General features: G+C 55.9%; 9 protein-coding genes across 9 annotated transcripts; 5 read left to right on the top strand and 4 right to left on the bottom strand.

The window, feature by feature from the left end:
• The first annotated feature begins 1,723 nt into the window (after positions 1 to 1,723).
• N657DRAFT_150116 (carbohydrate-binding module family 1 protein) lies at positions 1,724 to 3,274 on the top strand. The gene is made up of 3 exons (XM_062785966.1): positions 1,724 to 2,975; positions 3,028 to 3,103; positions 3,156 to 3,274. The coding sequence occupies exons 1-3, from the start codon at positions 1,813 to 1,815 to the stop codon at positions 3,186 to 3,188; spliced, it is 1,272 nt and encodes a 423-aa protein (XP_062644402.1). The 5' UTR covers positions 1,724 to 1,812; the 3' UTR covers positions 3,189 to 3,274.
• A 56-nt stretch (positions 3,275 to 3,330) lies between these two features.
• On the bottom strand, positions 3,331 to 4,735 carry N657DRAFT_579277 (uncharacterized protein; the record flags this gene model as incomplete). Its single annotated transcript, XM_062789371.1, has 3 exons — positions 3,331 to 3,691; positions 3,780 to 4,108; positions 4,574 to 4,735. 3 exons carry the CDS (start codon positions 4,733 to 4,735, stop codon positions 3,331 to 3,333), a joined length of 852 nt encoding a protein of 283 aa, XP_062644401.1.
• Positions 4,736 to 5,648: 913 nt separating this feature from the next.
• On the bottom strand, positions 5,649 to 7,460 carry N657DRAFT_658294 (alpha/beta-hydrolase; the record flags this gene model as incomplete). Its single annotated transcript, XM_062794882.1, has 9 exons — positions 5,649 to 5,788; positions 5,863 to 5,950; positions 6,050 to 6,166; positions 6,267 to 6,486; positions 6,522 to 6,632; positions 6,695 to 6,730; positions 6,788 to 6,865; positions 6,946 to 6,975; positions 7,006 to 7,460. The coding sequence occupies 9 exons, from the start codon at positions 7,458 to 7,460 to the stop codon at positions 5,649 to 5,651; spliced, it is 1,275 nt and encodes a 424-aa protein (XP_062644400.1).
• Positions 7,461 to 7,958: 498 nt separating this feature from the next.
• On the top strand, positions 7,959 to 9,158 carry N657DRAFT_701273 (glycosyltransferase family 1 protein; the record flags this gene model as incomplete). Its single annotated transcript, XM_062797352.1, has 3 exons — positions 7,959 to 8,158; positions 8,237 to 8,489; positions 8,699 to 9,158. 3 exons carry the CDS (start codon positions 7,959 to 7,961, stop codon positions 8,777 to 8,779), a joined length of 534 nt encoding a protein of 177 aa, XP_062644399.1. The 3' UTR covers positions 8,780 to 9,158.
• An 864-nt stretch (positions 9,159 to 10,022) lies between these two features.
• On the top strand, positions 10,023 to 12,902 carry N657DRAFT_648793 (glycoside hydrolase family 94 protein). Its single transcript, XM_062793587.1, has one exon. The coding sequence runs from the start codon at positions 10,403 to 10,405 to the stop codon at positions 12,776 to 12,778; it is 2,376 nt and encodes a 791-aa protein (XP_062644398.1). The 5' UTR covers positions 10,023 to 10,402; the 3' UTR covers positions 12,779 to 12,902.
• A 573-nt stretch (positions 12,903 to 13,475) lies between these two features.
• Positions 13,476 to 14,261, bottom strand: N657DRAFT_149977 (uncharacterized protein). Its single transcript, XM_062785965.1, has one exon. The coding sequence runs from the start codon at positions 14,129 to 14,131 to the stop codon at positions 13,688 to 13,690; it is 444 nt and encodes a 147-aa protein (XP_062644397.1). The 5' UTR covers positions 14,132 to 14,261; the 3' UTR covers positions 13,476 to 13,687.
• N657DRAFT_150168 (uncharacterized protein) lies at positions 14,200 to 15,325 on the bottom strand. Its single transcript, XM_062785967.1, has one exon. The coding sequence runs from the start codon at positions 15,225 to 15,227 to the stop codon at positions 14,391 to 14,393; it is 837 nt and encodes a 278-aa protein (XP_062644396.1). The 5' UTR covers positions 15,228 to 15,325; the 3' UTR covers positions 14,200 to 14,390.
• A 1,192-nt stretch (positions 15,326 to 16,517) lies between these two features.
• On the top strand, positions 16,518 to 18,164 carry N657DRAFT_150402 (uncharacterized protein). The gene is made up of 2 exons (XM_062785968.1): positions 16,518 to 17,173; positions 17,488 to 18,164. The coding sequence occupies exons 1-2, from the start codon at positions 16,777 to 16,779 to the stop codon at positions 17,814 to 17,816; spliced, it is 726 nt and encodes a 241-aa protein (XP_062644395.1). The 5' UTR covers positions 16,518 to 16,776; the 3' UTR covers positions 17,817 to 18,164.
• Positions 18,165 to 18,228: 64 nt separating this feature from the next.
• On the top strand, positions 18,229 to 20,186 carry N657DRAFT_579336 (uncharacterized protein; the record flags this gene model as incomplete). The annotated part of the gene is made up of 7 exons (XM_062789377.1): positions 18,229 to 18,279; positions 18,332 to 18,412; positions 18,531 to 18,578; positions 18,681 to 18,760; positions 18,813 to 18,893; positions 18,952 to 19,137; positions 19,199 to 20,186. The coding sequence occupies 7 exons, from the start codon at positions 18,229 to 18,231 to the stop codon at positions 20,184 to 20,186; spliced, it is 1,515 nt and encodes a 504-aa protein (XP_062644394.1).
• Positions 20,187 to 21,016: the final 830 nt, after the last annotated feature.

The raw sequence follows: 21,016 nt of genomic DNA, 5'->3' as shown, positions 1-21,016 counted from the left end.
CATGATGAGGGAGATGGAGAACCCGACCTTTAATACCTCACCTGTTTCGCTTTCGCAGCAGCAACCAATACCCGATGGCCATTTAGTGCTTCGCAGCATCTGAGGAGATACATGTATTGGCCACGGTGTGATCAACGGCCTCATCCACCCGATGGCTGCTTGTGGCTTTACTGCATGCAATCGAATGTCCGGTGACCACAAGGTTGTGTAACCCATCCGGGGAAATCCGACGGCTGCTTTGAGACATTGTAATACAACAAGTGCTCCAGTACTAAGGAGATCTGGCAGTCCGAGTCGTTGAGAAAGCGTCGGGTGTCCAGCCATTCAGTTGCCTACCACCCTTCCAAGCTAGTTAGAAGCTGCCCAGCGGGCCAGCAGTCGCTGTTTGGAACTTGTTCGTTTGTCTCTAAGTGTCAATGAGGGTAGAGAGCAACGACTTGCTGGCCGCAGTTCTCCGACCTTTCAATGTGGTTGAACAGTTCTCTATCATGATCTGAGCCTCCTCTTGAGAACTGGGGGCAAGGGCGTCGTCACGCTGAGACGCGTCCCGGGGATCGGAGGTTCCAATGCAAGCCATGGATGATAGGTGAATGATTTGTGACAGCCGGATTTTTGGGAATCATACTCAATCCAGAATGTAAGCTACTTACGTCCTCACCAGAGCGTTGGTGTGGACATGATGTTTGATGTGAAATCGAAGGGGGGCAGTCGAGGTTCCGAAAGATCCTTCAAATCCTCCATTAACACTAACCCCCAAGTAATCCGACAGGGCGCCCAAACCCCAAACCCAAAACAAACTTTGACTCTGCAAATTCACCTTCATTTGAGCTGCTGCTTTGATCAACCATCTCCTCTGGCGAAAACTTTGGTACGCTTATTCGATCGGGTCTGACTCGAGCAATCTCCCAGTTTTCCACTCTCTTGCAAGCCCGCCCTGGATTCGACAGTGGAGCGTCCGTCATCCTCGTGGAGAAGGGAGAGTAACTAATAAGGAAGTTGACTAACGTTAACTAGTTACTGTAATTAATTACAGGTACGGCCGGCATCCGTCTGTGGCAACCGACTTTCTGACATACCGGTACATCACAGGAGCCCACTTGACTACAACATCACCACCATGTGCATACGGTATATCAAGTTTATACTTGCGGTTGCGAGGAATATGAGGAGTTCATGTAGTGCGACGAGCGGCTTGGCACCAATTTTACGATGCAACCCAAGTGCGCCGGAGGGCCTTACCTGACTCCCTCCACATGTGCAGGCAGCACATGGTGAAGGAGAGAAAGAATGAGATGCACAGATAAACTCGAGGCCCTTGTGTCAGAGCATCGTGCGCGGCACTGGCAACTGCCAGGGCTACAACAGTTCGATGGTGATTTAGCTGCGGTTCATGACATTCCGTCGCTGCCTCCAATGAGCGATCCAAATGAAACCCACTACCGTGTGCTGGTACTATTCAGTCTCAGCTCACGGTGCATTCGCCTCGTGCCTTCCCTTTGCCCGCAACGCCGGAGCGCGTCCCAGACTTCCGGCAAACTACTGTATACACCGAAGATGCTGCTTCTCATCTGGCGGCAGGCGCACGCGGCACCCCAATCTGGTAGCGGGCGGCGATGCTCCGCGCTCCAGGTGACCCACTCAATCCGCTCCGGGGACGCTACCCGAACACCACGGCTCGACGCAGTCCGCGTCCACACAGTCCCTCGGTTACTCTTCACTCGGGAACCGCTATAAGTCATAAGGGAGATTCATGGCCCGAATCTTCTTCTGCTCCTCGCAGGTTCAACCTCCCCTACGGCCCTTGCCGCTACAATGCAGGTCCCTAGCAGCCTCTCCCTCCTTGGCATCCTGCCTGCCCTGGCCTGCGCAGCAACCCTCACGCAAATCACGGCCCCGTTCGGCCCCAACCCGCGCAATGTCTCCTTCCACATCTACGTCCCCGACACCTTGCCGCCCAACCCAGCCGTCCTCGTCAACCCGCACTGGTGCCACGGCACCGCTCAGGCGGCCTTCCAGGGATCCCAGTGGGCGACCCTCGCCAGCAAGCACGGTTTCATCGTCATCTACCCAGGCAGCCCCAACGCGGCGGACCAGTGCTGGGATGTCTCGAGCAAAGAGACGCTCACTCACGAGGGCGGCGGCGACAGCCTCGGCATCGTCAGCATGGTGCGCTGGACGCTGGACAAATACCACGCCGACAGCAAGCGCGTCTTCGTCACGGGCGTGTCGTCCGGCGGAATGATGACGCAGGTGCTGCTGGGGTCGTATCCGGACGTGTTCGCTGCGGGCGCCGCGTTCGCCGGCGTGCCATTTGGGTGTTATGCGCCCAAGAATAATGCCGGGCAGTATGGCTACTGGAACGCGGAGTGCGCGACGGGCAAGGTGACGCATTCCGCTGAGCAGTGGGGGGATCTGGTCAGGGCGGCGTATCCGGAGTATAACGGGTGGCGGCCCAAGGTGCAGCTCTTCCATGGGACGAACGACGAGATTGTCAGCTACGTGAACCATGTCGAGGGGATCAAGCTGTGGGCTGATGTATTGGGGCTGAGCGAGACGCCGGCACAGATGGTGCAGAACACGCCGCTGGCGAGCTGGACGAAGAGCGTTTATGGGCCGACAGGATGGCTAGAGGCGTACAGTGCCCAGGGGGTGCCTCATGATATCAAGGTGCAGGAGAATACCGTTATGGCGTTCTTTGAGCTGAACTGCACCAGTAACTGCTTCCACTGGGGCAAGGGCAGCCCGTGCGGGGGAGGGGAGCCGTCAACAACGTCCACCACCGCGAAGTCGAGCTTGACCTTCGTGACCATCTCGACCAAGTCTTCCTCCACCACCCCGACGCCAAGCTCGGCCCTCGTGACCACCTCGACTAAGTCTTCGTTCACGCCTACGAGCACGACCTCATGGGCGAGCTCTACTACATCGGCATGCCATGCAACCTATGTTCCTGGCGGACAAGCCCTCTGGGCGCAGTGGTAAGCTCAAAGCTGTGTTAACCCTTGAAACTTGCGCTGATGACGAGGGTAGCGGCGGCATTGGATATTCCGGTCCGTCAGCTTGTGCCAATGGAGCTTGCACGACATACAACTCGTGGTTCGCTCAGGTATGGAAGACCCATCGACTTATTTGAGATCTGGACTAATCTGTACTTGCAGTGTGTCCCTACACCAGCGTGCACGGCACGTTGAACTATCTTGTAATCATGCATTCGATTGGCGGTGGATATCTTTTGGCGAACTTGGCCTTCCATCAATCCAGACAACATCCGTGGGCTCGACTTCGGTGACAGCCAGGCAGGAACTGCGAACAACAATTGGAACTTTTGAGTGTCTACCTACGTGGATCCTCCGGCTTGCTCCATGTCACTGATGAGTCACTGGCATTGTGAAGCATACCCCCGAGCTCCACCTCCATGTCAGGATGCCAATGGCCGTCGCCGAAACGGCGGCAAGCGGGATCCCGCGGCATCACAATCGCAGTGTGAAAAAAGGTGCCTGTCTCGTTGGACTTGGACGAAGTCCGGCGCAGGGAGTGGAAAAGGGGCCGTAGCGTGACCAGCGATGCACAGCTGATGCCGACATTGACCTCAACCGCGCCGTAAATGGCGCTGGGGATCTTGCCCCAAGTCGGGTCAGCTGAGGTACCTGATGGATACAGCGTGTGAAGTCGCAGGACGGAGATGATACAGGCCCTGGAGAGAAACAAGATGAGTGAGTAGACTGCCCATATGCACCTTGTTTTTGCCGTGGCACTGCAGTAGGATAATTGTGGGCACGTACGATCCACCAAAGGCCAGCACAACGCCGAGAAGCACCCGCTGCCTCAGCGGCGCATTGGAATGGCGCAGGATGTAGAGCGGGCTGAGGAGGATGACAAAGTCCATGGCCATGTTCCAGCCCTGAGAGGCAAACATGAACCAGGTGTTGTTGTAAATGCACCTCGCGCCTGGGATCCCGGGCGTCCACAGGGCGTGGAACGGTATGCAACGGACCATGCGCAGGACGATGAAGATGAGGTAGCCCGTGCAGAGGGCGGTGATTAGGATCTGGCATATTCGCTTCTCCGAAGGCAGGACACTGATACGCGCGTATTGCAGCAGAATGGACAGCTTGAGGAAGAAATGGGTCAGAGAGTAGAGCTGGGTTACGCCGCTGCCGACCTGGAGAAAGCACAAGTCTCAACCGTCTGTCATTCTTGAAGAGGGTACTTCTGGTCCAAAGCCGAAGGAGCCGAAGAGGAGGCGAAGGGAGTCTGGGGATTGTGTCTGTACCTTGGTGAACTCGACCATGTCCGCGGCTGATATGGTTTCTATGTGTCGTCCGCTACCGTACACAACAGCTGGATGGCAGTCAGAAAGGGTTTTTTTTCATGTGACGATACAAAGGTTTTGCTGGAGATGGTGTGGGAACCGGGCAGATGCACCCAACTGATTGACCACGGACATAGCCACGGTGCATGCCTGCGGCAGATATCAGCCTGTATCTCAAGTTCCCCATCCTTGCTCCAAGAAAGCAATGTTAAGGTTACAGGTAACTATTCAAGCAGAAAGACGTGAGAAAGGTGACTCCCATACCGCAGCAACGACGATACTCAGGTCCTCCCCGAACCGCTTCTTCATCAAAATGAGTCGTGTGTAGACGCGCAACGCCGTCAATATAACAGCAAAGATCGGGCAGACGATAAGAGCTGCGGTGAGCTGGTAGCCGCGTGACTGGTTCGCGCGACTTGGCTCCATGATGGATCGGAAAGGTAACGAACGGACGGCCGACGCAGGCGCGGCTCAAACCATGAAAGAAAGACTGTAGTTCAAACTATCTGAGATAATATAGCTGGGCCAGGAGACTCGAGCACGGCAACATGAGCTTGAGCTGTACAGATCCTTAGGATTCGCTCTCGAATCTCATAAAGTCTGCTGCATGTGTGAGCCCATGAGTCGCCGAGGGCGTCGCTGTTCATGCTTACCTGAGAAAGAAGGCTGTCCAACCAGCGGCCAAAAATCAAAGCCAGGGCCCTGGCCTAGACTGTTCGTTATCCTGACCACCGGGACAGTTCCCCGCGAATGGCGCAAAACCCGGTGACCGGGACCGCCGGGGCACTTCCCGTTCCGGTTGCTCACATGTTTAGCTCCCGCCACCGACCCTCACCCTCCCCGCTGTCGGGTCTCCAGTCTCGACGATCCCCGGTGCCGTGCCCTGAGAATCAAGGAGGTTGCCGCGCCTGATTGAAGAACCACCTGCGCAGTTTTGGGAGTCAATATAGATACAAGTGCCTTAATGACTAGGTAGAGCGAGCAGCGCAATAATGAGTAAGGGGACTGGCTAGGTCTCCAAAAACCACCCAACTTCTAAAGTGCCCAGATCCTCTGCAAAGATCGTCTTGTTGACTACATCGAGGCACTTGTACCCTAATCAGGTCCTAGCAAGGACCACTGTACTTGTTCGAAATCTCCACAGGCGCGACATACGACGCACTGGGCCCCGTCGCGTTGCCAAATACGACAATATCGCGGCTTACTGCTGTGTACTTCGGCCATATCTGGCCGAGCTCGTTGCGGGGGTCGGCCGACGGGTTGGAGGCGAAGGAAACCCAGAAGGCTGTGTTATACCCGAAGTCAGCTCCTCAGGATCTCGTTTCCGTTCTTGTCTTCTTCAGTTCGTTTGTGGTGATCGAGACGGGGGAGAGCGAGAGGTTAAGGTATTACCTTCCATCGCGTAGCCTGTCTGCCACTCTAGTTCGGTCGAGTTGCCACGGAACTGGTAGTGTGTGCCGAAGACAAGGGGGATGTCGGCTGGCTTTTGATCAGCACACGTTTACTGTCCTCATCTATTGCTTCTAATGATGACGGGGAAAGAGAGCACGAACAGCTGTGCATGCCGCCAAGCCAGTACCGAGGCGTGATGTTGGTGAAGTTGCCCGAGAAGAGGTAGCGTAAGTCGTCAGGCCGTACACGCTGCGGTTCCTGCGCGGCATGGATTAGCCCACCTGACAAGATAGGGTACCTTACACACAGACCGAAGCGCAGCCAGACTTACAACATCTCGCGTCTTACACCGCATGCCAGCCCTCCAGCTCCTGGGGCAGTAGTCCCATTCGGCGCCGTTGTGGCATTGATGTCGAAAGGCAGAAAGGCAGCCGCCTCATTGTACGTGAATCCCGTGATCAGTGGCTACGACCCCCGGGTCACGTCGTGTCTTGGGTTAGTGTGACATGTGCCCTGTGCAACTAACCAAGTCTCTGCCGCCTGTGAGCAAGAAGGGCAAACGTACCAGCTTAGCAACCATCCCCTTTTCGAGCCGTTCGGTTGTGTTTGCAAAGACGGTGATGTTGTCAGCGATGGGCCGGAAGAGGCCGCGGTTGGGATCCGGGCTGGCTTGAGTGACCTTCTGCTGCAGCACCAGAGCGTCGATCCCTTGCATGCACTCGAGCTCCGCCGTCGCCGTGAGGTTGGTGCACCCAGCCGTCTGTGCCATGTCATGAAAGAGGGAGCTGTCGTTGGGTGGGTGGTCGGAATGCCGGCCGACGAGGCGATGAAGCCGCGGACAATGGGCTTCTCCGGGTACGCATATGCTTGTGTCAAGACTGCGGTGGCACCTGCAGACTGGCCGTAGAGAATCATGCGGTTTGGGTCTCCTCTGTTTACCGGGAAACTATTCTCAGCGGGACAAGGCGACAGACATGAGCCCATAACACTTACCCAAATCCCGCAATGTTGTCGCTAAGCCACTCTGTACTACTTTCGAGTGTTAGTGCGGCAGAGGTCCGGTGTTCCGGGGATCGAGAATCGTACATAAGCCGATTATCCATGAGCCCAGCGTTCTTGTTCGCGACCGGCGAGTTAGGGAAGCCGAAGATGCTAAGACGGTAGCTGGGCAAACGGACAAGGGAAGTATCAGCACATGAACTCCTTCTCATATGGCAGACCTACAGGCAACCTGAGGAACTTACTTGAAGGTGACAACAATATGTGTTTGTGTCCTCTGGATCCATTAGTCCGGGATCATATACGGCCCATGACCGCCGCCCTCCTTGAACCCGCCGCCCACCACCCATATGATGACGGGCACCTTCTTCTGCACGGGCTTTCGTGGACTCCAGATGTTGAGATACAGGCAATCCTCGCTCTGGGGGTCGTCGTTCTGAAGCTCAGGGAGGAGCTCCCAGAAGACGCCCGTCCTGTTACCGTTGATTTGGACACAGATGGGCTTGTAGGCCTTGGCATCGGCAACGCCGTAGTTGGGCGCCTTCTCAGGAGGCATGAAGCGTCGGGCCCCGACGGGTGGTTGAGCGTAAGGAATGCCGAGCCACTGGTTCACGTCTGGGGCCGAGGAGCTGACCAAGCCTGTGTAGATGCCGCTGGTGGTTTTGACGGTGAGACCATGATTTGGCCACACCGTGCCCAGGTCTGTGGCCCCTGCTAGGGCACCCAGCTGGATGAAAGAACCGAAGGTGTGAAGCCGCATCTTGATGGTTGGACAGAACAGAGAGTGAAGGACGAGAAGATGGAGAGAAGACGATCTTGATCATTTCGAGGCGGTCAACAGATTACAGATTAAAGTCAGCCTCTGGATTGCATGGAGGTGGAGAAGGACCCATTGGATTTCCTGGTTCCTACTGGACCTGGTAGTAGAAGCATCCTACGGCTAACCTATTCGACATTGATGCTATGCAGGACGCAGGACGGGAGGGGTAGCTGGTGTGTTTCAGCGGGTGCCAAGACATTTCAGCCAGAAACGGGTTCGTCGAACCCTGAAGCGTCATGCGTGCTGACGGTGCATGCTGAGGCTGAGGTTAGTTGCCTGGCATGACGGATTCGAGTGGGATGCCCCCGAAGGGGATATGTCTTTATCGCGTTGAAGGGGCCGTCGCGAAGCCGCTGTATTGTATTCCAGTGCGCGGATGGCTTGATCCTAGGGATCCTAATCAGCTCGGTCGTAAGGGAAGCTGGCTGGCGGCGCAGCATGTCGGCCATCTATCATCAGTGCGTTGAGCTGATCGAGGAGCTCGATCCGGCGCTTGTGGTGGTAAACTTTGCCTTCTGGCCTGCCATGGACGCCGTCCAGCATCTGAACCGACACCACGACGTCATAAGCACTCCCGCGTTGGCAGATATCTTTGCCGTGCAGCAGCCGTATGGGTCTAGCCTCTGGAAATATCCCGTGTGAGTACTTGGAGCGTGCTCTCGACAATGAGAGATCTAAACCGACATAGTACATCCCATGGAACCCAGTTTGGGCAGGGGCTTCCCAATCCCAGTCCCGCGGCGTTGCATCCCAGAGAACATGAACGTCTGCCTGCGGGTGATTTACAACCTCTTCGTCAACCTCTCAACCGAGGCCGCGGTGTGGCACCTCGGGAAACGAGATGCCGCCGATGGCGTTATATGCGGCGGAGCCATCGCCCTTGAGTCAGCGCCAGCAACCGAGCAGGATCTCGTGCTGGCGGCGTGGGCACAATGGGCACCAACAGTAGCCGTCTACCTGGGAAGCCTGGTCCGTTATGACAATGAATGGGCGACCGTCGTGGCGAGGGCCTTACGGGCAGTTCTCATGACTCCATGGTCCAAGTGTTGTGGCAGATGGCTGGGAATCCTGGCGTTGACGACGCCTTGTCCGAACTGCTAATCGAGTACTTACGCCGGGAACGAGCGCGAATTATGAGTGACTGAGTGTCGACACTGACAAGGTTGCATTTGCTGCAGCTCGACAAGGTCATCGCGTCCCTCGGAGTACCAAGGGGCTTTGAAGAGCTACTAATGGCCTACAACGAAAGCCTTGCGTGAGAATTACACACCGTCGATGTTCAGGCCCAGTCTTCGAAATAACCAAGATGGTTTCCGGTGGGAATCTCGGTGCACCCGAGTCTCCAAGAGTCATGCTGTGTCGTGATGACGGAGTGAAACATTCACCGGCTAAGCATGCCGACCCAGTGAAGGACCCCTTTTATCGCCCTGGAACGCGGCCTTCTTATCTACATGTTACCTGGCTATCTTCCCCAGGGTCCTTCCCGAAGCCACTGCAAGGGACCGACCACTGAAATCGCCAAGGAAGGTCCTTTGTGGGGAAGACTGGGACAAATACCTTAGCGAGACGCAGACCAGACTGTCGGGAACAGCCCCGCGGAACGTCCGTTGATGCTGTGTCGGGTTCGAATGCCGTTCGTGGCTGTGAGGTGTTGATAAGATATCCAAACACTGTATGCCCTGCTGTTCTCATCGTTGACTGTGGGCGGCGAGGGCGGCCAGTGTGAGGTGGGCGCTGGGGACTTTGTTGCTACAGTTTCCTGCATGTCCAAGTCCAACACTGTGATGGCCAGCCCAGCATATGCCGAGCCTGCCGGTCTCGCCAGACTGGGTGGTCAATCGATGCAAATCCCGCAGATGAAAGTGATGTCAATTTCTGTCGGCAAATGGTGTTGTACTCACTCCAGTGTATGCAGTAATAGCCGGCCGGCTTCAGAGGAGGATTGAGAACTGGAAGCAGGCAACGAGTGGTCGAACAGGAGTCAAAGATCCCTACCGATCCGAGCCGGATGGCCTTCCGCTGCGTGGACCTCGGGTGGATGTTCGCTGCGCTTCTCCACATCTTAGCCCCACCTCAGTGACAAAGGGCGGGGCGAGAGGAAAATGCTCAACTGAAGGGGTGGGGGCCACCTGCGGTTTCCCACCTCGCTGACTGGCTCCTTGCCTTGTGAATCTGCGACTTGCATACAGGTTGTACGTATTCGCCCGAGGAAAAGCCATGAATTCGAGTTTGAACGATTGACGGTTATCAGATGGCCTCCGAACACGGCCCGCCCGTCAACGAAGGATCCGATCCATCGATTCTTCCAATTTGATCGTCGACCTCCCCCGCGTGGGTAGGTGGGTCCTGGGGACCCGAGCTTCGAAGCTTGCGGTTAGCCGGTAAGCGGCTAATATGGCACGCAAACCTGATCCAAGACCGCAGAAGCCCCGAGCGAGAAGCAACTGACAGGTTACTGCGCCTCGCAGCAAATGCCAGGTCCTGAATGCGAATCAGCCAAGGCCTGCTGCATCCCAAATTTCGCGATTTCGTGCCGTCACCGGTGCCGCCGCGCCGAGTCTAGGGGCGGTGAAATGGCACCAACTCTCAGCGCCCCTGCAGACGGATACGGGGTCACCTGATGGAGGCCGTGGGTTGCAACGCCCGTGTACCATGACGTTCCAGGTTGGCATCCTTCCGAGTCCGCAGCCTCGACTTGAACCAAAAGCACGCCTGATCCGGCCCCCAGGATCTCGAACCTTTTCACTGCTTCACTCTCTCATGGCGCACAATCAAGGCTCCAATCTCAGACGGAATCACGCCTTTGCTCACCTTTCCTGACGCTCTGCAGGCCACCGCCCTCCCAAAGCCGTTAGTGGACTCCTCTCACACACAGCAGCAGCATGACCAGAGAGGCCAGTATATTGCGGCCGTCCGACAATGGACGCCGCTACGAGCTCACGAGCCCCACGGTCATGCCCAAGGCCGGCGGCTTCTTGTGGAATCAGAGAATGATGATCCAGATTACCTGCCGCGGGTACGCCACCGCCCAGTTCATGCAGCCTGAGCCGGCAAAGTACGCCTATGCTCCCAACATCGAGGCCAAGACTTTCATGCAACCAGAGCCAAATTACTACGCCCACCACCCGGGCCGCTTCGTCTATATCAAGGACCTTGAGACTGGGCAGCTCTTTTCGGCGCCGCACGAGCCCGTCCGCTCTACCCCTGACCGGTTCGTCTTCTCAGTCGGCACAAGCGATGTCGCCTGGATGGTGGAGCACTTGGGCATCCGCGTCGAGATGGTCATGGGTCTGCCGACGCACGACGTGGCCGAGTTGTGGACCATCAAGGTGACAAACATATCCGGCCGCCCTCGCCGGATCAGCGTGACGCCGTACTTCCCCATCGGATATATGTCGTGGATGAACCAGTCGGCCGAGTGGAACCAGGAACTGGTTGGAGTGGTTGCCAGCTGCGTCACCCCCTACCAAAAAGCCACCGAGTACTTCAAGAACAAGCATCTCAAGGACAAGACGTACTTCTTGTGCGAAACGCCGCCGGATTCGTGGGATGCGCGCCAGCAGGCATTTGAGGGAGAAGGCGGGCTCCACAACCCGTCCGGCCTGGAGGAGCCGCAGCTCAGCGGTAGTGACGCCCGCTACGAGACGCCCACAGCCGCCGTACAGTACCGCATCTCGCTTAACCCGGGCGAGGAGCGCGAGTACCGCTTCATGTTTGGGCCCGCCTACGACGAGGCCGAGATTTTCAACATGCGCTCGCGCTACCTTAGCAAGGAGGCGTTTGTCCGGACGGCGGACGAGTACGCGGCCTACATGGAGGCAGGCCGCGGCTGCCTGCGCATTGAGACGCCTGACAATGACCTCGACAACTTTGTCAACAACTGGCTGCCCCGGCAGGTGTACTACCACGGCGACGTCAACCGGCTGACCACGGACCCGCAAACCCGCAACTACCTGCAGGATAACATGGGCATGAACTACATCAAGCCCCAGGTCTCCCGCAAGGCCTTCATCACGGCGCTGTCTCAGCAGGAGGCCAATGGAGCCATGCCGGACGGCATCCTGCTGGCCGAGGGAGCCGAGCTGAAGTACATCAACCAGATTCCCCACACCGACCACTGCGTCTGGCTGCCCGTGACCCTGGATGTCTACCTCGCCGAGACAGGTGATTATGGCTTGCTGAAGGAGCGCGTCCGCACCGAGAACGGCGACAACTTCACCGTGTTCGAGCGATTCAGCCGCGCCATGGACTTCCTCCTCAAGCTGCGCGACGAGCGCGGACTGAGCTACATCGCGCAGGGCGACTGGTGCGACCCGATGAACATGGTCGGCTACAAGGGTAAGGGCGTGTCGGGTTGGCTCACTCTGGCCACCGCCTACGCGCTGAATCTCTGGGCCAACGTCTGCGAGCACGAGGGCGCCGCCGATCTCGCAGAGCGCTTCCGCGCGGGGGCCCGAGACTGCAACGACGCTGCCAACAAGCACCTCTGGGACGGCGACTGGTTTGCCCGCGGCATCACCGACGACGACGTCGTCTTCGGCATCAAGAAGGACCCCGAGGGCCGCATCTGGCTCAATCCGCAGTCCTTCGCCATCCTCGGCGGCGCCGCCAGCCAGGAGCAGGTCGCCCGGATCCTGCCGCAGGTCGACGAGCAGCTGACCACCCCCTACGGCATGCAAATGTTCGCCCCGCCCTTCACCAAGATGCGAGAGGACATTGGCCGCGTGACGCAGAAGGCCATCGGGTCGGCCGAGAACGCGGCTGTTTATAACCACGCGGCTGTCTTCTACGTCTACAGCCTGTACCGGCTCGGCGGCCAGCAGGACCGCGCCTACACATATCTCCGCCAACTGCTGCCCGGCCCGAGCGAGGAGGACTACCTCCAGCGAGGACAGTTGCCCATCTTCCTGCCCAACTACTACCGCGGCGCCTGGCGCGAGTTCCCCCGCACGGCGGGGCGGTCCAGCCAGTTGTTCAATACCGGCACCGTTTCTTGGGCGTACCGGTGTGTCATTGAGGGATTGTGCGGCCTACGCGGGGATGCGGATGGGCTGGTGATCCGGCCGCAGCTACCGAGCGGGTGGGACGCGATTAAGGTGACGCGTGAGTTCAGGGCCGCCACGTTCGAGCTGGATATCACGAGAGGAGATGTGAAGGAAGTAACTATAAAGCTGGGGGACAGGGTTTTGCCAGAGCCCAAGATCACGAGCATCAAAGCTGGGGAGACGTATCGGTTGTCTGTAGTGGTGCCGCGGTAGGGTTTGACCTTGATAAGGTAGCTAAGGTAGCTACTCGATGTTGATGTGTGAGCAGCCCAGATGTATTGCCGGTTGTGAACCATTAGATAAATACCAGTGTACATGCATTCAAATCCACGCCGCCAGTAACATATCCCCCCGTCTCAAGCCTCGAATCAAGCGAAGACAGCTAAGCGTGCCCGAGCCGTCAATTACTCCGCCTCGGAATCCTCCTGCTTCTCAAACCTCCTGTGCTTGGGTTCTCCGCCGAGGCATCACATCGGCACCCTCCTCCAAATCCACCGATGCCAGGGCAAAGTCTGTCACGATTCAATGCAGCGTCTTCCACGACTTCGCTCACAGTCATTTCACTCAGACTTTCGGAGGTCTGCGACTCGGAGACAGCACTTCCCTCCTGATCGCGATCCTCCTGAAGAACTTCCGGGTGAGACTCGTACGGGCTAGAATTCTCCACATCGGAGTCCGAGTCCGGATGATGGTCCATACGTCAAGTTGTTCATTCAATACTCATCAGGGTCATTGATGATGTTCCGTGATCGACATGAAGGGCACTTCGTCCCAGACTGGTTGCCTGGCGAGAACGCCTTCGAGAAACAGCGAGTGGAGAACTTGGTCTGTTTCAAGAATTGTGAGGTACTAGCAACTATTGTCCGAGCGAAGTTGGAGACTTACCGAAACGCAACAGCTCGTCCCAAGGGAACTCGATAATGAAAGTGATGCAAATCGCCTCAAGATCGCGGCCAGCCCCATCTCAACGTCAGCGAAAATAATCCATGCCTCCTTCCCTTTCGCCGACAATGAACTCAGGAACGGAAAGGAGGAATGCTTCAATTTTGTCCGAGCTTAGGATCAATATTCTAGTACTGGCATGTCAGTATAATGTGTTCCGTAGCGGGTGAAGAAGGTGTATTACCTGTTGTCAAAGTCGATGCCGTAGTTTTCATGACGAAACTCCTTGAATTGGTTGATCCATAGTTTCATAATGTCGTCGGCGGCAGGGACTCCAGTTGACGGCATGAGGCTTCGTAGCTCATGCTCAAACTGGGACAGTTCCTCCGAGGTTATCCTCACCCTGCGACTCCCGACGTCAGGGCCAGGAACGGAGTTGTCGTGGCCAGGACCAGAGCAGAATTGTTCAAGTTGTCGTCGGTGTCCATGGTTCGAGTCGCGTCTGTCTGACTTATGGGTGCTAGAACGGAGCTTCGGAGGGTGTGAGGGACGGCCACGCTGATGATGGATCGATGGATGTCTCTTGGGTCTTGTTGGGGCCGATGAGACTCGAACAATGTACAGACTGATAGATTTTCGCAACGGAGAACTTCTGTGGGATTGACTAATGTGCGAGGATGCCATCTCCAAGCCATTAGGGCACGTGTGCCTTGTTGCTTGACCTCTTAGGGAAGATGCGTCGTGGGAAGGAGTGACGTGGTGCTAAACTGCCTGATGTCGGCACTGAGCATTTCCGCAAATGGTACTTTGGTACCGTACTACTCATAACCAGAATCCGTACTGTTGACTTTGAGGAGACGGTGTATAAGTTTCATGTTGTTGGCCTAGGGCCCCCTGGTTTGCTGCTCTCTGCCGCAAAGGCTCCGCAGGACGTTCGCAATTGCTAGGAAGGATTTCGCAGGTGTCTGGGCCTTCGTGGTAAAATTCTTCGGCTTCTGATAGTTGCCGGAAATTGTCGACATAAAGTATTGCCGAGTTGCGTGCCTACGTCCACTGTAGTGCTCGCGGGACGTTCACGATCGCCGGGAAGGACGATCGTACGGTGTCCGGCAGCTCGAGGCCCCACAACCGCGGAGAGGTGTCGAGCAAAGCCCGACATCCCCCCGGCAGTGTGCGGCTGGCTCCCGAGAAGCACCAAAGGTGGTATTGTGTCGAGATGTGAAGTAGGGTGCGGTGAGTTGAGCATACGGTGCAGCCGCGATGATGACGAAGAACACGTGTTGTCAGTGGAAGGCATGGTGATGGTGGTTGAAAACTGCTCGGATGTAGAGTTGGGGGGAAGGAATGATCGCTGAAACTTTTGGAGGCCGGGGAAGTAAATAAAATCGCAGAAAATTTTCAGAGGGAGAGTCAGTAATCGACTTGCGGAACCAGGTTGAATGGTTGAGCGGGCACATGTTAGCAAGGGATGGCAGATGGGACGGAAGAGAATACGCCGAATCATGGGGCGTCCAATGCCGTAGCAACTACCGTAACATGCACCCTTCTCGCCAAACACGCCGCGGGGATGGAAAGGACGACTCGGAGAAATGGGTTTGAAGCCGCAAACACTGCCACCCAACTTGGATACTCGCGTAGAAAGTAAACGACAGTCTCCAAAGGCCATTTTGTGATGCAGAGATCCCACCCCAGAGGGCCCAGACAAACCAGCCCACTCGCGCCAGTGAATTCGCAAGACCTTCAGCGACTGGAATGCACAAGCCATCACAACGACACCCATTTGGGTATACCTCTCCTCCTGTCCAGCGGCGTCGGATGATCTGTCCTTCAAAATATTGAGGTATTTTATCAACCCAGACACTCGCAGGTTCTAGAGGTATACCAAATCAATGTCGGCTGGTAGAGTGCGGAGTCCAGAACGCGTTTCTGTGCCATACCCCTGACTCTCAACTGACTTAGCCCAGAATTACTTCTGGAATGTCCTTGAAGCTGTGGCGATGCAACGCTGATCCCAACCAGCAGAGCCGGCTTCCAGCCGCCAACATGCTGGCTGATGGCTGTTTTCCTAGTCAGGGGTCTGAGCCGATGGCATACTGCTCGAGTACGGTGAGGGAGCGGGACTCCGCGAGCTAGGCAACTCGGCAGGAAGGGGTTCATTGAGCTAGCTACTAACACCTCTCCTTGAGCAAAAGAGCCAAACCGGTGCATGGAAGCTGTTCGTCAACCCGAAGGAAGGATATCAACACTCGGGTTCTGAGCCCTGAGATGGGCCAGAATCGATGAGTCGATGACTGTTCCCCGAGTGGCAGAGAGGTTGTCGGAGAGGATCGTCGAACCGCGAGAGTTGCTCTCGCCAAGCTTCGTCCTCGAAAGGGGGATAACACAGATCCAGAGCCGCATGTGATCTGGACTAGAGACAGCCCTACCCAAAAACAGCTGTTCCTTGCGAGAATTCATTGACTGACAAACAAGCACTTCCCTCGTGTGCAGGTACCTTAGTTATATAGTCTCGTTAGTGGCAGAAGGGGCACCGTTGATGTGCATGAAGACCCGCGATATTGGATCGGCAATTGCAGTGCCGGTGTTGTTGAGCGGTTCTCGGCACGGCGATACCCGTATGCTGGCTGTCACAAAGCGAGACAGGCACGATGTGACGCTGCTGTCGATACTTCCGCAGTAGGGTGACCGGTTTTGTTGTGCATGATGATGGTGCTTATACATAAATGGTGCTTCCAACTTTTGAGCATGGCTGGTGATTGGCAATTTGGCGAGACTGGTCGGCCCCCCTATAACATTATGTTGGACTTGCATTGAACTTGAAAAACAGGGGTGATGATCTCTTGAGCAACTCTCGTGAGCCACTTCGGGGAGCGACTTGCGAGGCAATGCCGTCAAGCGATTAACTTGATGGCTCCGAGATTTGAAGCAGTGAATATATCCCAAGAGCAGCCCATTACTGTACTTTATCACAAGCCTGGGTCTTGCAGCAAGGTCGTGGAGGGGTAAGGATTCGGCTCACTGCCCGTTGTGGTTAGGGGAACGATGACGGAAACGGTCCGTGCGCGCTCCCCGCATTTTGGCAGCTTCGAGCCTGACTCGTCTAGCTTGAAAGATCTTCATGGGCTGGGCCTGGATCACTTTGCAATGGACATTTGAACACGCCGAGCTAGGGCACAACAGCACAACAGGATGCAATACGCATATCGCAATCACTGCGTTCGTGTACATCGCGAGCTCCGTCCGCTTAGCACGTACAAGCACCGGTAGGAACCCCGGCCACTCGTGCCGGCACTTGCCTTATATGGAGCTCCTCGAATTCTGATACCGTGATGGCTGGTCAGCCTGGTTCGCCCCTGCATCGCTCATCCAGTTTCAAGTCTGCCGGTATCCCAGCACAAGGGCCATTTGTTGTTTCTCCGAGTTCCCAAGCACGGTCATTTGACGCAACGAAGATGTATCAACATTCCGTGACGGCCTTGCGTGCATACATTCAATTCCGTCGACGCAAGTTCGGGCTGGCCGGAGAGACCAGGGCAAGTTGCGGGGCCTCGAACCGAGGCGGTCTGTGCCCATCCGGTGCCCTGTCGGCACACGCGAATCTTTCCGAGATGGGCTCTCTTGGTTTCGACTGGTGCCTACCGCGAACTGAAAGCGCCACAGCACATGGCGATCCAGATAAGGTCTCACATCTCAGACTTTGTTTTACCATGAGAAATGCACATGCAGGTACGGAGTACCTCAAGCAACGCTGCCCTTTGCCGCCGGGCAGCTGCATACCTTCCCAATTCCAGGCTTTTACGAGTGAAGCGAATCGGTACCACAGAAGTTCAGGAGGGCTGCCAATCATCTCAACCACCGCGCTGGTAATGCCCTCGTCGGTGGGGAATCCCTGGCTCATAACGGCCGCCCAACTAAGCCAACCCAGAGGATCTCCTTTAAACGATCAGTTCATTTCGTTGGCGCTTCTTTTGATCACCGGTCTCAGTTCTGCAGTACTTTTCACTCGTTGATGGAGGATTCTGAGTGCTAATGTGACCCAGGGAGTCCCGCCTGCTCACCCATGACCTCGCGCCAACAGCCCCGTTCGAGCCTCTTGCCGAGACCTGGCCACACCAAACCCAAAGTCTCTTTGAGGTTTCCTGCCGCAGGAAAACCGTGCAGCTGCTGCCAGAGTTTGCCACTCGGTAGAAGGCATCCGCTTCAGAGCAACAAGCATCAGGGCAGCATCAGAAGATCCTGGCGTCTTGGCTGCAGAGGTTGTCCGAGTTTGGCAGCCAGACCCTTGACGGCTCGGCGCACATCAACACCACTCCCACAGCGGCCACTGAGAAGTGTTCTGCCAAATTACTTTTGGTTTGCCCAGCCATAACTAGCGCGCAACGATGTTGCATGGAAGTGTCCATGCGATCAACGTGCCTGGCGAATTGATTCCCAGTTGCGGTCTGGACTTTGTTGGCCAGTCTTCATATGTCTTTGAGCTCCCTGCATGTCATGCTGTGCGATAGCTTGAAATGGCAAACGTGCCCGTAAGCGGCATCCTTCTCAAATCTCGCTTTCTTCTTTCAACTTTAATTCCACGCCTCTGCTTTGCCGCCGCCTGCTTCGGCTGCTCACTCACCCTCGACGCCAGCCTGCGGAGCTGACTGAGGTTTGGACATTGGGTCCCTCCGAGCGCCAAAAGGCCCTACATATGCCCCAGGTCCATATTGTTCCCAGAATCTAGGTGTAATTCCTAGCCTCCTAGGGGTATCCGGGGACCAGTGCCAAGGACAACTGCAGCCATGAAAGGAGTATCACCGAATGATGTTCAGAGCGTGATTGCAATTGAGCAGGTGAGCTTCTTGAACTAATACCAAAGTAACTTCAATTAATGAGATATCATAGGCATGCTCAACCTTAAGCTTACTGGGCTGTTGCTTTGTTCTGGCGACCTTTAGTCTCAGCGATGCGTTCCGCCAGCGAGCTGTAAGTACCCCTTTACGGCTGCTCAATAGCCATCCTGCTCCCGAGATCGCGCATGTTGCTCCCGTAACCCGTCTGGACCTTTCCGGACTTGGACACTCAATGCTGACATTGTTGGTAGGTCAATCGCTTGGTTTTCCTCGCGACGTTTGGCAACCTCATGACAAATGTGCGTTCCACATGCCCCTTCCTGGACCTTCCAGAAGTCGCTCTGCCAAGCTACTCTCGGCAGCCATTTAAAACCATGAACTGACTGAGACGGGTTCGACAGGTGGCTACTTTGATGACAACAAGCTACACCCATAACCCGGACTCACCAGCGTGCCAGGTGCAAGCACTGTTGATCCAGGTGTGAGTTTCCTCCCAACTCGAGGTGGCAAGCTCCGTTCTCATTGCTTCACAGATTCATGCAGGGCGACGCCTATTGGGCTCTGGCCATGGCCATCAACGTTTACCTGACTTTCTACCGAAAGTACGATGCCAGGTAATAAATCGGCCCCGCCCGCCACAAACATGAAGCACCTGACGCTGACAGGACACAGGCAGCTCAGGAAAATGGAGATCCCTTATTTCCTCTGCTGCTACGGGATCCCGTTTATCCCGGGCCTCACCTTCATCTTTGTATCGAACGAGCACGCGGGGAGGCCGTACGGTGATGCATCGTTATGGTGCTGGCTGAAGTCCGAGTGGGAAGTTTATCGCATAGCCACATTTTACGGCCCCATCTGGTACGACACTCAACGCTCAGCCCCCAACTGCGAGACCTGTTGCGGCAGCTAACAACCATAGGGTTGCAATCCTGATCTCAGGGGCAATCTATGTCTTTGTGTGGGGGGAGGTGCGGCGCGCCCGCCAAAGATTACTCAACTTCAGCTCTACAGGCAATGGCACGGCCGTCGGCAGCGAGCCATTCTCGCCAGATAGCCAGTTTTCCACTGCCTTCAACTTCAAAATTACCGAGGTCACTCAGACGACTGAGATTATCCACCCCCCCGCGCCCACGGCGAAGCCACCTGCAAGCGCCATCTCAGCTGGTCCCAGAGCCGCCCACTCCGTCACCATCTCCTCAGGTACGGAGGCCACCAACCAAATCGACATGGGCCCTTCTCTAGAGGATGTCGAGCTTTCCAGCAATGTGCAGGGAGCGCCATCTATCACAACCAAGAGCAGCAGCGGCAAGCGCATCCGTATCATGCCGACGACACAAATTTCAACGGCCCCAACCGTCACAGCAACCGTCACCACCAACCACCATGCCGCTAACATGAACGCATCGTCCCGTCGGCGCAACTTTGGGTCAGAAGCCAGCTGGGCATACTCAAAATGTGCAATCCTCTTTTTCTCCGTCCTCCTTATTACCTGGATCCCGTCGTCGGGCAACCGCGTCTACAGTTTAGTAAACCGCGGGGAGGTTTCAAGGCCACTCTTCTTTGCGTCAGCCTTTGTACTGCCTCTTCAGGGGTTTTGGAACGCTATCATCTACGTCTTCACGTCCTGGGCGGCCTGCAAGAGTCTGTGGGGGTACTGTGTTGCTGGCCTCGCGGGGTGGCGGGATTGGGCTACTTTTAGGGCGTTTGGCTGGCGGAGGAGGGAAAGTGTTATTGAAATATTGGATCAACGTAATGGGGTTGCGAGGAGAAGCTCGAGGGGAAATAATGCTTCTAAAGTGGGGATCTGGGTTGGCGGAGGGAGAAAGGACACCGGTAGGGAGAGCGACGGGAGCTCCATGGAAAACTTGACGCGAGAGGGCAGGTCAGAGAGATTATCGCCTGTATGAGGAGGGTGGATGTAACATTTGATGGCTGGCGACTATCTAATGTTGGTATTGAAGATAGGACAACAGTCACAAGCAACCAACTAGGTGCGGTGCCCTAACATCCACTTTCTCGTCCACGCTATCTATCAAGAGGCTCTGATCATGAACAGTGGGACAACTTCGTCAACAGCCACTTGCAAAACACAGTGTGCGAGCAAGAGCCACGTCAAGGGTGAACGAGAAGTTTCAGTTGCAACACCATTACCTTGGGTACCTAAGGCAGGTATACCTTGAAGCTCCTAGAGCATGCGTTTCAACCTGTCGTGCGCTCGGCACCCCTAGATGCAAGCCCCTTCTACTACATGTAGTATGAACTGCGTGAGGCACTGGTATCTTTCATGCAAGCATCCCGCAGCAATGCTTCGAGCAGGCCTTGGATAAAAAAACCAAAGTGTTGCTGGTTTCGAAGCTGTTCATGGCCAGAACTCCGTTCCTGACCACAAGCGGTTACCTCTTGACAGACATAGATCTGCTGTTCTCCAAGGCATGATAAAATACCGGACAGAGGGGGTCAGTAGACCTACGCCATGCAATAAAGCCATCACAACTCATGTAAGGGCTGTCTCGGCTGCGAACCTTATCTCATATCTTCATTGGTGGGCTCCCAGGATGGATGGATGGAATTTATTTCGCCCGGAGGCACGAAGCCTATGGGGCCTTGGCACGCTAACTACATCCAATTCCTTGACGTTCAACCATCAACTCGTACAAGCCCTCTACTCTCTCCCCTTTTCTCACGCCACCTGTTGCCTCTTGACTTAGTTTAGCAGATCGACTTGGAGGCTGCATTC

Source organism: Parathielavia appendiculata (genome assembly GCF_033297405.1).
Source record: "Parathielavia appendiculata strain CBS 731.68 unplaced genomic scaffold N657scaffold_15, whole genome shotgun sequence".
NCBI classification, from domain to species: domain Eukaryota; kingdom Fungi; phylum Ascomycota; class Sordariomycetes; order Sordariales; family Chaetomiaceae; genus Parathielavia; species Parathielavia appendiculata.
The sequence above is the reverse complement of the archived record's forward strand: the minus strand, read 5'-3'. Positions and strand labels throughout refer to the sequence as shown.

Bases quoted from the DNA above. Each gene is read 5' to 3' on its own strand.
- N657DRAFT_150116 (XM_062785966.1), top strand. From the start codon at position 1,813: ATGCAGGTCCCTAGCAGCCTCTCCCTCCTTGGCATCCTGCCTGCCCTG. The intron at 2,976-3,027 runs GTAAGCTCAAAG...TGACGAGGGTAG, and splicing joins CAAGCCCTCTGGGCGCAGTG to CGGCGGCATTGGATATTCCG. The intron at 3,104-3,155 runs GTATGGAAGACC...CTGTACTTGCAG, and splicing joins ACAACTCGTGGTTCGCTCAG to TGTGTCCCTACACCAGCGTG.
- N657DRAFT_648793 (XM_062793587.1), top strand. From the start codon at position 10,403: ATGACCAGAGAGGCCAGTATATTGCGGCCGTCCGACAATGGACGCCGC.
- N657DRAFT_149977 (XM_062785965.1), bottom strand. From the start codon at position 14,131: ATGGCATCCTCGCACATTAGTCAATCCCACAGAAGTTCTCCGTTGCGA.
- N657DRAFT_150168 (XM_062785967.1), bottom strand. From the start codon at position 15,227: ATGGGTGTCGTTGTGATGGCTTGTGCATTCCAGTCGCTGAAGGTCTTG.
- N657DRAFT_150402 (XM_062785968.1), top strand. From the start codon at position 16,777: ATGGCTGGTCAGCCTGGTTCGCCCCTGCATCGCTCATCCAGTTTCAAG. The intron at 17,174-17,487 runs GTACGGAGTACC...AATGTGACCCAG, and splicing joins CATGAGAAATGCACATGCAG to GGAGTCCCGCCTGCTCACCC.